This window comes from Oryzias latipes, chromosome 17 (genome assembly GCF_002234675.1).
Source record: "Oryzias latipes chromosome 17, ASM223467v1".
In the NCBI taxonomy this organism is placed as follows: domain Eukaryota; kingdom Metazoa; phylum Chordata; class Actinopteri; order Beloniformes; family Adrianichthyidae; genus Oryzias; species Oryzias latipes.
The window spans coordinates 26,308,033-26,323,629 of NC_019875.2; the positions used below are offsets into that span (position 1 = coordinate 26,308,033).

Sequence of the window (15,597 nt, forward strand, 5' to 3'; positions counted from 1 at the left end):
ACGTCAATGTTAGGGTGGGGTCATCTAAGATAGCACAAGCATTAAAATTTGCAACGGGATATGAATAATTTTGGACAACACTTTGTGAAGAGGTTTTTTTTTACAGGCATTTAAAAGGGAATTTAAAACACACTTAATATTGAATTGAATCCAACCAGAAAATACCAAATCAAATTAAAACTTACTTGTTTTTTTTGTAGAGACATCCAAGCCTATGTATTACATGTGTACTGCTGCAGTACACTGACAAAAACATAGAGTATAAATCAAAACAAAGACTGAAAGACCTCCTACAATTTTACTACTCTGGCAAACATGCAGAAAATCAAGAATCATGTTTGAATTAAATTGCACAATCAGTTGTTTAATTGCCATCCACCCCTAAGTCATACCCATTAACCCTGTTTGCCAATCATCTCCAGTCTGGATCACTGAGAGGATCCTGCAGTCCAAAGGTTTGAATGCACAAAAAGCAATCCCCAGAGCACCACTGAGATTTAACCCAAGTGTGCACCTGCAAGCCAACAAGCTCACACATAGAGCATTACGCAACCAGAATTTAGTCTCCATTGCATTTAATCCCCTGTAGCAACTTAATCCTGGAGCTGAGCAAACTCTGCTTCTCAAAACCCCATGCAGCTTTGAAAAACACCAGGGAAAGGAGGAGGAGCAGAAGATAAGACAAAAAAATTGAGGAAAAGCTGGAGCCAAAAGGCTTGACTTGAAAACCAAGTCACACAGGAGGAGCAGAAAGGGGGCGAGGAAAAAATAAACTGTGTCTGGTGCAGACAATAGAGCTGTGATTACATTGTTTTTTTGTTTTTCTTTCTTTCAAATGTACTGGAAACTCTTTTCTGGCAAAGGGTTGACGGTCAAACAAAAAGCACTCTATCTACAGGATTCCGAAGAAACTGAAGCACTGCACACCAGGAAAACTGAGAGGTTTGCTTTAAAATGGAAAGACAAATACAGCACTAAGAGTTGAAAATGTTGTGCTTATTAGATTTTGAGGGGAAAGGTTTTATCTTGATTTTTTTCAGAATGCAGGGCAGAAAAGCTAAATTAGCTTAATTTTTTCCACATTGTCACCATACTTCATGTTGATTTGATGCATCTGGAAGTGCAAAAACGGAGAAAACACCTGATAACTGAGCAATGCACTAATATATTAGACAACGTTTGCAAAGTACAAATTTTATTGATTGGATTCTTCATTGTTTTTAGATGACAGGCTGCTTTACAAAAGCAAAAGAGTGATGGAGCATGCTGCACTGAAGTGTTGCTGCCCTCCTCTGTTGCTAAAAAAAAACTTCCCAAATCTAATGTCTCCTTCAAAAAATAGACATGATGCAAACTATAAAAACCCTTTATTCAGTGAGAAACTTGGTGTTTCTGCCTAAGCAGCCGGGGCGGGGGCTGTTGATGTTTTAAGACACAGTTGGGTCGGATCACAATACTTTTTATAGCCCTCAGTGTTCCTTCCAAAGGACATGCTTGGTCAATTAATTCAAATGTTTCTTGTGAGCTCTTTAATGAGCTGAGAAGGTGTTTATTCTGTTATATCATATGGATATTTCCTCACAGGGATAATGTTATTTCTCCAGACTATATTAGAGCCAAAAAAAAAAAAAACCTGAGTCAGCCTGCAGTGTCTGGAAGTTTTAACGTTATGTTTTCATGATGGTGCCCTACCTGACATTGTCATGACGCTGGATGTAGATTTTGTGAAAGATCCTTTCAGGTGGCTTCAGGAAATCCTCTTTCATCTCCATGGCTACGTTCCTGGGTAACAGACTCATTAGCAGGCGCTCCTGAGTGTACACATGTGTGCAAAAAAAAAAAGGGGGGGGGGGGGGGGGGGTTAAAAAAACAGTTGCTATTTATACAGTGGAAAATTATAAAAGTTTTTAACAGATGAGGTGTTTGCAGCAATTAAAAACAAGTGACAGACAAAAAGGACAAAAATAATTTGGTGTTAAAATGAGTCACACAGCTCACAGTTCAGGAAAAATGCAGGTGCTGCTACCTGTTTCTCGTTCTCGTCCTCCATACGAAGTCTTTCTTCAATGCAGTTGCGGGCCTGCAGGAACGCTTTCCTCTGGGCCCGCTCTGTCAGGATGCGCACAAACAGGCCTGACAGGTTGACACTGGTGAACAGAACTGTGTTGGCAACCAACTGAAAAAAACAGGAAAAAAGTTCACAAGATTTTAGCAATTCTTTCGTTTACATTTTATGTCCGGGATCAGGAGCAGCCATTAGGGAGAAAAACCTTCAAAGATTTCATTTTTACTATTTTAATTTAAAGGAGTTTAGCCATGTGGAAATAATCTCATTGTTTAAAGTTAAGTTGTGTTCTGCATTGGTGCACAATACGTATATGTGAAATCTAATTTTTGAGCCAAAAAAAAATTTCTAAAAAAACTTTTTGCAGTGAACGTTAGTGGGGGAAAAAATGTGGGAAAATTAAAACGAATAAAGTAAATATTTCACAAATGAAAGACTGAACAGCAAACAGTTTCCCACACTGGAAAATAATGAAGAGGACACAATCCTGATACCTCTTGCTGCAAAGAGATTAATAAGCTAGTTTTATTGCATATGATCATCTGAGGAGCAAGCTCTAATTGTTTTAATTAGGAAGCGTACTGTTTTTGTCACTGAATTTATAGAAACTGTTTTCTCTGTTCTCTGAAAAAGACAGCTGCTGCAGCATGAATGCTCCTAACCTTGTGCAGGACACAGCTTCCCTTTCCTGGAGCGAGGCAGCCTGATCCTGACTGATGAAGCAGTCACGGTCCTGTGATCACGACCAAAATGTTCACTCCATTTAATATCTAGCGCAGAGGTAAATAATGGATTCTCTTGAGGAAAAAAAATAACCTGCACTGACAGAGTTTAAAAATGTCAGAGTCAATTGGTTTTAAAATATCCACTCTTGTTCTTATTTAATGAAAGCAAAGTGTCACATGCATAATAAACTAACACATTAGTTTGAAGTAGAAGCTTTTAAATCTTCATATTGATACCCTGACAGCACTTTTGTTTTATGTATTTTACTATTTCTTCTTTTATTTTCACAAATTGAGGAGTGAACACAAGGATGTGGGTGATTGGTTCAAGACCAGGATGTGTGGGGTCATGCCACGCAGCTCATCTCTAAGCTTAATGGATTAGCTATCTCTGGTTGTCCAGCTAACGCTGTCCTTCATGAGGCTAAAGCGTCATCTCAGAGCTCCTGCCACCCGGGCATGTTGAATCGATTAAAATAGGCCTGCAGTTTAATACTCAATTCCTCACAGCTGATGACAGTCGGGAATGTGTGTAAACGTTGAATAGAGAGAGGGATGCAGTAATTTCAGTTGTGAGAAAGTGCACATTTTTGCCCTCTTTTCCCACATCTAAATCATATAGGATGGTGTATCTGTCTCCTGTGTGTCCCTGAAGTTTGCCCTACTTCTTTTCCTTGAATTTAGACATCGCTGTCGCTATGGCCTAGCTCAACAGAAACTACAAGTGTGATCTTCTACTTCGATAGGAGGCTAAAGAGAAAATCAAATGATCTTGATTTCTCTCTGTGTTTAAAAACAGGTTTTTGATCTAAAAATATGTCGAATCGTTGAGGGTTGTATTTGATCCTCATATGCTTTTGTCTGTTTTAGAACCAGAGCAGCTTGTTAGCAGAGCAAAGACGCCTAAAGACTTCCCAGCAGGGAGCTGTCCTTGGTGCTGAAATGAAGTCCGATTTGTGCGCCTGTGCCAGGACGCACAAATGCAAACAAACCCTGATCACTGCGTAACAATACTTACCGTTCTCCACAGTTTCTGTGTTTTCACTGTGACAGAAGTGGCGGTCACAATTAAGTGCGAGATGGAAACCATCAGTCCGAGCAGCACAGCCAAGAGCGTCCGCACAGGCAAAAGCGCGTAGGCGACGAAGGTGACCAGGATCAGCTGCCACACGCCCTGCTCCGGGGAGGTCGGGGGCTCCATCCCCATCGCCCCCAGCGAGAAGGGACAGCACAGGAAGGAGAAAGTGAAGCCGAAGAGCAGCGTCAGGTTGACGATCTGCTGGAGCTGAGTCACTTGTAGATACTTGACATTAGTTACGATGAAAAGAGAGAGGAAGATGACACAGTGGACCGGGTGGGACCCCTTGGAGATGGTAAGGCTGGGGCCGGACAGCAACTCCACCACGGCCAATGTGAAGGACATGAAGATGAGGACCGCCAAGGCTTTGAGAGTGGAAGTCTGCTCCAGTTTAAGGTTGTAGTTCTGGAAGAGAGACTCAAGTTCCTTGCAGTCGAACTCGTCCTCGCACGCGATGGTGGTCAGAGGGACGCCCGGCGGACAGTGACTTCTCTTCCTCCTGGTTTTGACTTTCTGAAACGGTATTTCCTCCATGTCAGTGCCATTCATAAACTGAATACCTGCACACAGCTTAGCTCAGACGGAACACGGAGATCTGACGCCGACGCGGCGCTGGAGGCAGAGCGTCCCAGACAGAGGAGGCTGGCCGGTGGCCACGGACGGGCTCCGCACTATCCACAGGTTGGACGGTAGTTTCCGGAGAGATCAGCTCGCCAGCAGCTCTGCATTTCCACTCTTTCAGTGAAGGAGCAGCAACATGGATATGGCCGCTCCAAAAATGTCAGCATCGGTTTGAGCCCAGCACGATGAGCAACGCACGCTACGCGCAGTTCTGATGGGAACAGATTTTTTCCCTTCTTTTTTTTTGAGGGGCTCAGATTGGATCACGCCTGCGCATTAAGAAGAGAAGATAAGCCACGTCCGAGCTACTCGACAGTCAAGACGAACTGATGAGCGCAGGAACAGAGCTTCCCACGCCGCTCAGTCAGACAGCAGCACATCATCATCACCATCATCATCATCGGCCATAGAGTCTTCTCCTTTTCCACCTGCACATCACAGGTCTCCATCATTAAAATATTTGCAAATGTTCAGTCTCCTCCACTCAGTCTTGCGCATTAAGATTAACCCTCGGCAGGAAATCACCACATTTGGTTGGCACAGTCGTGCGTGCCATCCACACTAAAAGCGACCCCTGACCAACAACCTTTTGGCATTCAGGGGGTGGTGTCTCATTCATTACCGCGGGTAGATTAGTCACCCGTCCCTGGCCGCCGTTGCCATGTCCAGTTAGAGCCGGAGAGGGTGTGAGAAAGTGACAGGTGGACGGACAAATTCCAGCTCCTGACCATTCCCGGTTTGCCTTCCGTCCTTCCAGCAATACATCTCACAGTTTTACTGGTATTGGCTCAGCTTTTCTGTCACTCATCTCAAATTTGTGTTTTAAAAGTGTCGGGTTAAGAAAAAGCAAAACCTATATGAAGTCTAAAAAAAAAAATAGATCAAAAGTTTCTGGACAGACTGTAAAAATTACTTTTTTTTGTTTTTTACATTTTTCTTCCTCAGATGTGAGCAATACTCCTAAAGAACAAAAAATTACTATAACAATTATTACAACAAATAGAATTTTCAGCCCAAGTCTGCAATGCCTTATTTTCACCTTTCTCTTTTGTATGCCTGCCATGTCTGTGTTGTCTGTCTCTGCCCCCTGAGAGAGAGATGTGGGTCACAAGATAGAGGTCACTTTGCTCCAAGTCTTATAATTCCAAGTTTTGGTTCAAAGGATTTGAGATGCAGATTTGTGTTGTAATCCATGTTGTCATCAAAAGCCATTAGTGGATAAATAAACAAAACATCTTTGTTTTATTTTTCCACTGATTTTTTTTGTCAGGAGTTACTCTATTCTTCATGCAACACCTTCACAATAAATCTCGCAGACTGTTGCATTTTTCCCGGAACACATCTCATAGTTTTCCCAGTGCATTCAGATCACATTAAACAGTTCTGTATTACATTTTACTTGGGTTGCAGTAATCTTTAAGATTCTGTTCAAACCTCAGTTTTTGGCTCACGGATTGGTTTCAGTTCGACTTTTGACTTGTGAATCACGAAACAACAACAAAGAACAAAACGTTTAGAAAAATCCTTTTTTAATTTGCTATTAAGCGAGAACCAAAGGAGAAAAATATTTCAGTTGACTCATAAGCTGGATGTAATGTAATTATAAAATAAATTATACCTTCTTAAATTTAGATCAATACGTGTTTGACACTTTACGGTAGACCTAATGCTTAGGGATGCAACGATTCACTTTCCCCTTCAATTTGGTTCAATTTTAAACTGAGAATTGTTAGATCCATAGATTTGCAGACTGCCATACTTTGTAAAGAAAAATTGAGTGTTGAGTTTTGTTGGAGGATTTTAGGTCAGTATCTGTCCCGATCAATGGAACAATGAATCGTCCAAATCTGTCCAAGAGGTTTAACCAGACTGAAGCAGCTGGTTTCTCATTTGAGATCTGTTTTTCGCTTTTTTCTCTGTACATTCATTAAGCGTGGCTGAGCCCTGATTGGCAGTGGTTTGAACATGTTCACTTATCTAGGTGTATAGGGGTGCAGTGTTTAGCGCTCTCACCTCCCAGCGAGTTCAAATCCCAGCTGGGCCCTTTCAGTGTGGAGTGTGCATGCTCTCCTGGTGCCTGTGTGGATTTTCTCTGGGCACTCCGGCTTCCTCCCACAGTCCAAAAACATGCTTCATAAGTTAATTGATGACTCTAAAATGCCTTTAGGTGAGAATGCACGAATGTGTGGCCCTGCAACAGACTGACAATCTGTTCAGGGAGTGCCCTACTTTCACCCAACAGAGCTGGGTTGGCTCCAGTAACCCCATGACCCCAAAAGGAGTTCAATGTGTTTTGAAAATGGATGGATGAATGACTTTAAAGATGGTGATCTTGTTTCTTTATTGTAATGTAAAAATATGATAATCCCACCATAAACTTTAAAATAAAAGACGCACTGATGATTCACAGCCTGTTTATCATCGCTATATCTCTGAAATACAGAACAAGTTCATACACCTTTAATGCAAAAGCAGCAGAAAGTCATTATAACGGCAAAGAAAAGAAAGAGAAGGTGGATGTTTCAAGTGTGTGGCTTTTGTGGGGATACTACTTTACTCTTGTTCTCATCAAGTGATCATCTGAAACAACAGCCAGGCAACTGCAAGTCCCACCAGTGTGCCGACGTGCTGCTGGTTGTATAATCACACAGTCATTGGCTCAACACCAGCAAATGAAACAACAAAGAAAACCCCAGGCGAGACTCTCGCAGCGCATGCTGTGAATTATGTAATTTCAGATGCAATTACGATGTGCTAACACTAAAAAAAAAGTTTTGTCAGATACGGTGAACACAGATAAACTGCAAGATCCAGATATTTTTAGATTAAAAAAATGCTATTGATGAAACAAGGATAAACAAAACTCAAATATAGCTGAAGCAGATTTCACACAGACCTAAAAACTAAATGATTCAACCTCCAGCCTTCAGCAGGAACCTGGAGACATCCATTTGTCAAGCCTGAAGACACAATGTGTTCATAATTACCAAATCAAAACTGGCCTCAAGGGGTGTGGGTGAATGTGGTGATGGACATCCTGAACTTTTACTTCATCAATCCAGCACAGAGTTATTTGTCTGCTTCAGTACGCATCCCCAGGGGCTGAGAATACTGACCTTTTGGAAGCGCAAAAACATGATAAAAACATGCAGTTCTGGTCATGATTTAATGTTAGTGCACCTCTCCTCTCTGCAATGTGATTGTTATGCATATTTTTTTGTTTTTTACTAATTTTGTTTTTAATTAAATTGAGCTATTTAGTAGAATAATTTTCTCAGGGATTTTATGCAAACAGGCAACATCGACAAACAAAAACTTTTGTTTGTGTCTCAGCAATTATCAAAAGTCCCATTCCAATCATTTTTTGATATATTGTAAAAGTGTTCCCATTTTTTTATGCCATTTTTAGCCATAATCAAAAACTTATATCCTATTGCAGTACATAGTTTCTGCAGAGCGGCAGGAATTTATTAGAAATTTGCCGGGCAGGACTGTTGGCGCATAGTGAGACTTTCTTCATTTTCTATCAACACTTTATCTACACACCTTCTCCCTAGCTTACAGCCCCAACCTAACAATACCGGTGCAACAAGAATGGCAAGCATGAAGACGTGAATGGATCTGCAAGTGGATGCATCGGAATAGAGCGGATCAGGGAAGTTGTGGTTCGCAGATTATTGATTTTACTTAACAACTACAAGCTTTCTGAATTGGTATTTTTGTCTGTTCGTGAATCACAATGATTTGAATAAAGAAATAGTCAGACACACAGTTTTAATCCTAACTTTCTTTAAATATGTCCTCCACGATGAGAAAAAGGCTACAAGAACGTGTTAAAGACACTTTCAGTGGTGTGGGTCTTTGATATTTTTGTAAAAATTAAAGGCATGTAGCATGTTTCTTGGCTTAAGAGTAGCAAACAAAAGAGCAACCAGAGAAATGTGAAACTGTTCATGTTGGGGAAATGTTGCAGTGCACATCCTAATCAACAGCTCGGTAAAAGCAATGCCTTTCACCCCTGATATTACCGTGTTTTCTCACCTGACAGCTTGCTGATTGCAACCTTTTGCTTATCTACCAACTTGGCTGAGTGACTGAGAGAACAAGACTTTACAGATGCATTGCTAATAAGGAGATTCGTACTGTAGAGGCAAATTTGTTCAAAATGTTGTTTGAAAGGAAATTGTCTTTTTTTTCTCTCTCGCTCTACTTCGTGCATTTACACCTCTTCAGGTGTAAATGAGTGTTGAAATGATTTCTGTTTAACAAACAAATCTTGTAACCTGAACTGATTGGAGCGTTGCTATTTTAAGGAAGCCTATTGATATCTGAGTTTGAGCAACCACAAGAGGGATAAAGAAAGGCTAAAAAATAAATAAATCCAGAAGCCAGTTCATGATGACAGGAAGTTCCAGGCCCTGATTTGCTCGCTTTTACACCTTTATTCATGCAAGAGTCAGATGGATCAATAGCCATCAGGTGTGTGAGATTCAAGTGCAGCACCCCCACCTCCAATACGAAATCCTTTCAAAGCTTCTGATAAGTCTTGTAATCTGTGAGAGCCAATGTGTGTGAGCGTGTGTCCAGTCCATGTGCTTTGCACCCTCCCACATTAGTCCTCTTCCAAGGTATCACTTGCGTCACTCAATCTGAGTGCTTAAAGTGTACTAAGCATGAGACAGGCAAGAAGGAAGGAAAGACAATGTGAGGGTGACAGAGAGATACAGAAGACAAACACACACTGACAGATGTGAGAGGATGGGGCTTGTAAAAAAAAAGAGAAAAGTTGTTCGCCATGTAAATGAGCATCATCTCAGCATCACAAATAGCTTTTCTGAAGATTTATCTGCATTAACAAAAACCGTTATGCTGTTTTTAATTTTTACTTGTTATTTTTGCCGACGTTGACTTTGATTCACAAAAAAGAGAAAGAAAAAAGAGAGAGAGGAAAATCCTGAGCTGTCCTGTTTGTAACATGCTGCTTTAGTTTGAACCACAGTGACAGAAGGAAAAGCTTGTGGTTTCAAGATGGACAAAAAAGAACAAAACACAACACAGTCCTAATCTAACTGCTGTGCTCGCATGCCCTCAGTATGGCTGTAAAAAGGTGGTGACGTTATTAATTAGTGTTGCTTTTAATTTGTTATATTAGACTAAATCTGATCTAAAATAATTCATAGTTTGTAAACAAATAGGAATCTGTCCTGTTAGAGGTGTAGCTGCTGTTGCTTTGGTAATGTCACATGATCAGGCGGAGAATTTGTTTCAGCACACTTGATCCCCTGCAGGGTTTTTTGTAATGGTTGGTGTATGAAGAGGATGGGCAGATGTTGAATGCTTCATCTATCAGGCTTAACTGGAATGGTTTTGGAAACCTTAGAATATGTTTTTTTTTTCTTCTTTTTGCTACATACCAGAACTTTCATGTTCAAGAATAAACATAAGGACTTTATTGGCCAAGGAGTATTTATTTATTTTTGTGTATTGCAAATAATGGACCTGGCTCAGTGTCTCCGGGAAATGGTCAAGCTATTAAAGTCTTTTCAGTTTTAGTGAGAAAATAACTTAAAAAGAGAACAGAACAAAGCATTTTTAATCCCCATTTAACAAACAGGATACATAATCTAACATATCTTCCTTCCTTTAGTTATCAACAAATAATTAATAAATGTAGTTGTGGGAAGATCAAAAAACTATACTGACAATTCCAGACTTTGTAAATCTGCAATGTAATAGATTACCAAAATAAAGTAAAAATAAATAATGCAACAAATGTGACATTTTTGCACAGCTCTCAAGAAATATATTGCACAAATTACTGTAATAGTTTAGTAGTCACTACACAAAAAGTAAACACTTAAAAAAAGAGAGAGTTCCTTTTTCTCTCTCTTTTGTTTCTCTCTCCTCATACCGAAAGATTCAATCAGTCAACTTTAATAAAAATGGATCAAACTCTTTACCAAACTAATTACTTTATGTGTCTTTTACCCTTGGTCTAAACTTACTGAAGTGTAGATTCCTGGAAAGATTTGCGACCTTATGCTCTTGCAGCCTCTCAGTCATGCAGGTCACAGTAATCCCAGGAGCTTAAGTTGAAGGTATCTTAATTTATTCCCTGAGAAGACAAATGATGTTTTTAGTTTATGCTGTTAGACCATTAGATGTTTTCACTCTTAATTAAGTTTTCTCTTTGCAAAGAGGTTGAATTGTGTAAAACACATCAATTTGTTCTACTCTTAAGAGAAACAAAATGTTACCATCCCTTCCAATCCATCGTCTTGCTCGGGCTTGCAAAAATAATTTTTGGTCTAGAAAATCAATCGATTAATTATAAAAAAATCTATCTTTTAAGAGAAACTATTGACAGTTAATCAAATGAAAAAAACCCAGAAAAGTCATTACTTCTGAAGTAATTTTTCAATTTCTATTAATTTTTTAGGAAATAATTTATTTTATTATATAAATTTGAGACTTGGTTGCATTACTTATTGTGTGAAAAGTTTTTTTTGTGACCAAATAAACTTGATTTTAAAATTAATTTTGAAACATAAATCGTTGGATCATTGGAAATCAAAGTAAATAATACAATTTTAAATCCTATAGGAATAATTAAAATATTTATAACAATTATTTTGTCAGTGAGACACACTGGCTTAGACCAGGTGGTCTATGCCTTAGATAGCAAAAATCCTTCAAAAGAGACAAACGCACAACTTCTCGCCTGAAGAAAAAACAGATATAAGAAAATAATGGCATGAGACACAAATCAAGACATATTGAAACAGATAAAGGAGTCAGTGGAGCTAGTCAGTTAACAGTAATCACTGAACAGAACAGATCAAGGAAACAGACAGGTAGACAGAGCGGCCTGATTTAAATGATAGTCAACAAGTCCTGGAAAAGCCTGGTGTTGAATAGGAACTGGTAACTGAAGAAACAAACAACATTATGCAGGCAGGGCAGACACAACCTCCTCTAATCTGCACCTCTGTGCTGCTGTTCTCATTGGAGGCGTCGTACAAGGCGGAGCCAATGATCAATAACCAGGAGAAAGTGGCTGTTAGCCTTGATCTTAATTAGTGCAGAGTCAGAGCAGATTAGCTTGCACCTGAGTCCCCGTCTCAGCTTTTCTGAAACAACAACTCCCTCTCGATTAAAAGGCACTGGCATCAGCAAATTCGGAGCAGATTTTGTGCTGCATCTTCACTTTTTGTCGTCTTTTGCAGGACTGGTGAAAGCACAACGAGGGACGGCTGGTTTTTCAAAGCTGATTATGCAGCAGCAAAAGAGTGACAATAAAAATTAGGAAAGCCCCCATGACAACAGAGGGGGATTAAATGTCAATGAATGTAACAGTAGCCAGGTCATCGTAAACAAACAGAGTTCAGGAAAGGATGAGGAAGGGGAGATTAGTATGCAATGCTGTTAGTGTGTTTGAGACCGTGTGCGCAAGAGTTGGCATGCAAGCAAGATACACACTAGTCTGCACTCTGGAGTTGTGAATTGACAGCAGCTAAAAATAGACAATACCTAAGCTTTCATAAGCTTCTGATGTCCTGTTTTTGTCTGAACCACACGATCAAGGTATTTCTAGAAAATTTACTTTTTTGTAGTTTTAGGTAACTATGATCTGCTTTAAATTGATTTACTTTGGAGAGAATTAAAAGTACAGCAGTCTCTGATAAGTAAAAACACACTGAACCTAACCTTTTGTAAAAAAACTTCTATAAAAGAGAACCAAACCCTGTCTTTGGGTTATTTTACTTTAAGCATAAAAATTCAAGAAAATAATCGAAATTTCAATTTAATTATATTTAAATAGCCCAATATCACAACACAGTTGTCTCAACGGGCTTCACACTGGTAATTGTACAAAAACATAAAATCAGTTATAAATACAATACCTGATTGTTAAACTAAACTAAACTAAACTAAACTAAACTTAACTAAACTAAACAGACCATGCTAAAGTGGGCATCCCTGACCTTAGTGAGGAAAAACTCCCAACAGATTCTTCCCAAAAATCCACAACTATTTTTAAATTGGAACATAGTGATCACTTTTATCTCAAAATGTACGATCTAAAAACATTCTTATCATATCAAACACTATTTTTATAGTGTGACAGGGATGTTATTTGAACATTGTTTCAATGGACTACAGGATATAATTTATACACATCATAAAAATAATTTAGATCCCTAACATATACATGTTGCAGAATCCCATTTCAACATCAATATGATTTAAACTTAAATTAAAAATTGCCATTGTAACTCATATCTTCTTCTTTCTCTTTCGGCTTTTCCCATCAGGGGTCGCCACAGCGAATCATCCTTTTCCACCTCACTCTATCATGGACATCTTCTACCCTAACATTAGCCAACTTCATGTCCTCTGTTAAGACATCCATGTATCTCCTCTTTGGCCGTCCTCTTGCCCTCCTGCCAGGCAGCTCCATCTCCAACATCCTTCTACCAATATATCCACTATCCCTCCTCTGAACATGTCCAAACCATCTCAGTCTGGCTTCTCTGACTTTGTCGCTGACACAGGCAACATGAGCCGTCCCTCTGATGTACTCGTTCCTTATCCTGTCTAACCTGGTCACTCCTAAGGAGAACCTCAACATCTTCATCTCCGCTACCTCCATCTCAGCCTCTTGTCTCTGTCTCACTGCTACCGTCTCTAACCCATAGAGCAGAGCTGGTCTCACCACTGTCTTGTACACCTTTCCTTTGAGTCTTGCTGGCACTCTTCTGTCACACAACACTCCTGACACTTTCCTCCAACCGCTCCAACCTGCCTGCACTCGCCTCTTCACCTCTTTTCCACAATCCCCATCACACTGAACTGTTGACCCCAAGTACTTAAACTCCTGCACCTTCTTCACCTCAGTCCCCTGTAACCTAACGCTTCTACCTTGATCCCTCTCGTTCAGACACATGTATTCTGTCTTACTACGACTGACCTTCATGCCTCTTCTTTCCAGAGCAAACCTCCACCTCTCTAGCTGTTCCTCCACCTGCTCTCTACTCTCACTGCAAATTACAATGTCATCCGCAAACATCATTGTCCAGGGAGATTCCTGTCTTACCTCGTCTGTCAGCCTGTCCATCAGCATAGCAAACAAAAAAGGACTCAAAGCTGATCCTTGGTGTAGTCCCACCTCCACCTTGAACTCCTCTGTCTGACCTACAGCACATCTCACCACCGTCATACTTCTCTCATACATGTCCTGAACTACTCTGACATACTTTTCTGCCACTCCAGACGACCTCATACAGTACCACAGCTCCTCTCTCGGCACCCTGTCATACGCCTTCTCTAAATCTACGAACACACAATGCAGCTCCTTCTGACCTTCTCTGTACTTTTCCATCAACATTCTCAAAGCAAAAATGGCATCAGTGGTGCTCTTACGGGGCATGAAACCATACTGCTGCTCACAAATCTCCACCTTCTTCCTAAGCCTGGCTTCCACTACTCTTTCCCACAGCTTCATTGTGTGGCTCATCAACTTTATTCCTCTATAGTTGCTGCAGTTCTGCATGTCACCCTTGTTCTTAAAGATCGGGACCAGAACGCTTCTCCTCCATTCCTCAGGCATCTTCTCACTCTCTAAAATCCTATTGAACAACCTTGTTAGAAATTCCACTGCTGTCTCTCCTAGGCACTTCCATACCTCCACAGGTAGGTCATCAGGACCAACGGCCTTTCCGCTCTTCATCCTTTTCAGGGCCTTCCTAACCTCATCCTTTCCAATCTCTGCTACTTCCTGCTCCACAACAACCACATCTTCCTCCCTTCTTTCCCTGTCATTTTCCTCGTTCATCAGCTCCTCAAAATACTCCTTCCATCTTTTCTGTACACTCTCTTGGGTTGTTAGCACCTTTCCATCTCTGTCCTTAATCACCCTTATCTGTTGCACGTCCTTCCCATCTCTGTCTCTCTGTCTGGCTAGCCTGTACAAGTCCTTCTCTCCTTCCTTTGTGTCTAACCTGTCATATAGCTCATCGTAAGCCTTCTGTTTGGCCTTTGCCACCTCTCTCTTCACTCTACGCTGCGCTTCCTTGTACTCCTGTCTACCTTCCTCAGTCCTTTCTACATCCCACTTCCTTTTAGCCAACCTCTTCCTCTGGACGCATTCCTGTACTTCCTCATTCCACCACCAAGTCTCTTTACCGTCTTTCCTCTTTCCAGATGACACACCTAGCACCTTCCTACCTGTTTCCCTGATAATCTCTGCTGTAGTTTCCCAGTCCTCTGGAAGCTCATCCTGACCACCCAGGACCTGCCTCAACTTCTGCCTAAATTCCTCACAAGTTTCTTCATTCTGTAGCTTCCACCACTTGGTCTTCTTTTCTGTTTTCCCTCTCTTCTTCTTCCTGACCTCCAGAGTCATCTTACACACCACCATGCGGTGCTGTCTGGCTACACTCTCTCCTACCACCACTTTGCAGTCATTAACCTCTCTCAAATGACCTCGTCTACATAGGATGTAGTCCACCTGAGTACTCCTACCTCCACTTCTGTATGTCACTCTATGTTCCTCTCTCTTCTGGAAGTAAGTGTTGACTACAGCCATTTCCATCCTCTTCGCAAAGTCCACCACCATCTGTCCCTCCAGATTCCTTTCCTTCACACCAAACCTGCCCATCACCTCCTCATCTCCTCTGTTGCCCTCACCAACATGCCCATTAAAGTCTGCTCCAATAACAACTCTCTCTCCTCTGGGGATACTCTCTATGACCTCATCCAACTCACTCCAGAATCTCTCCTTCACTTCTAACTCACAGCCAACCTGTGGCGCATACCCACTGACTACATTCACCATCACCCCTTCAATTTCTAACTTTAGGCTCATCATCCTGTCTGAGACTCTTTTCACCTCTAGAACACTGTTTACAAACTCCCCCTTCAGAATCACTCCTACCCCGTTTCTCTTCCTATCAACACCATGATAGAACAGTTTGTATCCTCCTCCAATACTACGTGCCTTGCTGCCCTTCCACCTTGTCTCCTGCACACACAGTACATCTACCTTCCTTCTCTCCATCATGTCTGCCAGCTCTCTGCCTTTCCCTGTCATTGTGCCAACGTTAAGA

General features: G+C 40.9%; 1 protein-coding gene across 2 annotated transcripts in view; it reads right to left on the bottom strand.

Annotated features, from left to right (window-relative positions):
• Nucleotides 1-6,523, bottom strand: part of LOC101166500 (adenylate cyclase type 1) — a 38,252-nt gene extending 31,729 nt beyond the window's left edge. For both annotated transcript variants that reach the window (XM_023964981.1, XM_023964980.1), the window contains exons 1-3: nt 3,809-6,523; nt 2,027-2,176; nt 1,693-1,811 (exon numbers count right to left, since the gene is read on the bottom strand). In XM_023964981.1, the coding sequence (XP_023820749.1) occupies nt 1,693-1,811; nt 2,027-2,176; nt 3,809-4,417 (878 nt within the window). In that variant the 5' untranslated portion in view covers nt 4,418-6,523. The remainder of the gene's footprint in view (nt 1-1,692; nt 1,812-2,026; nt 2,177-3,808) is intronic.
• Between the last annotated feature and the right edge of the window lie 9,074 nt (nt 6,524-15,597).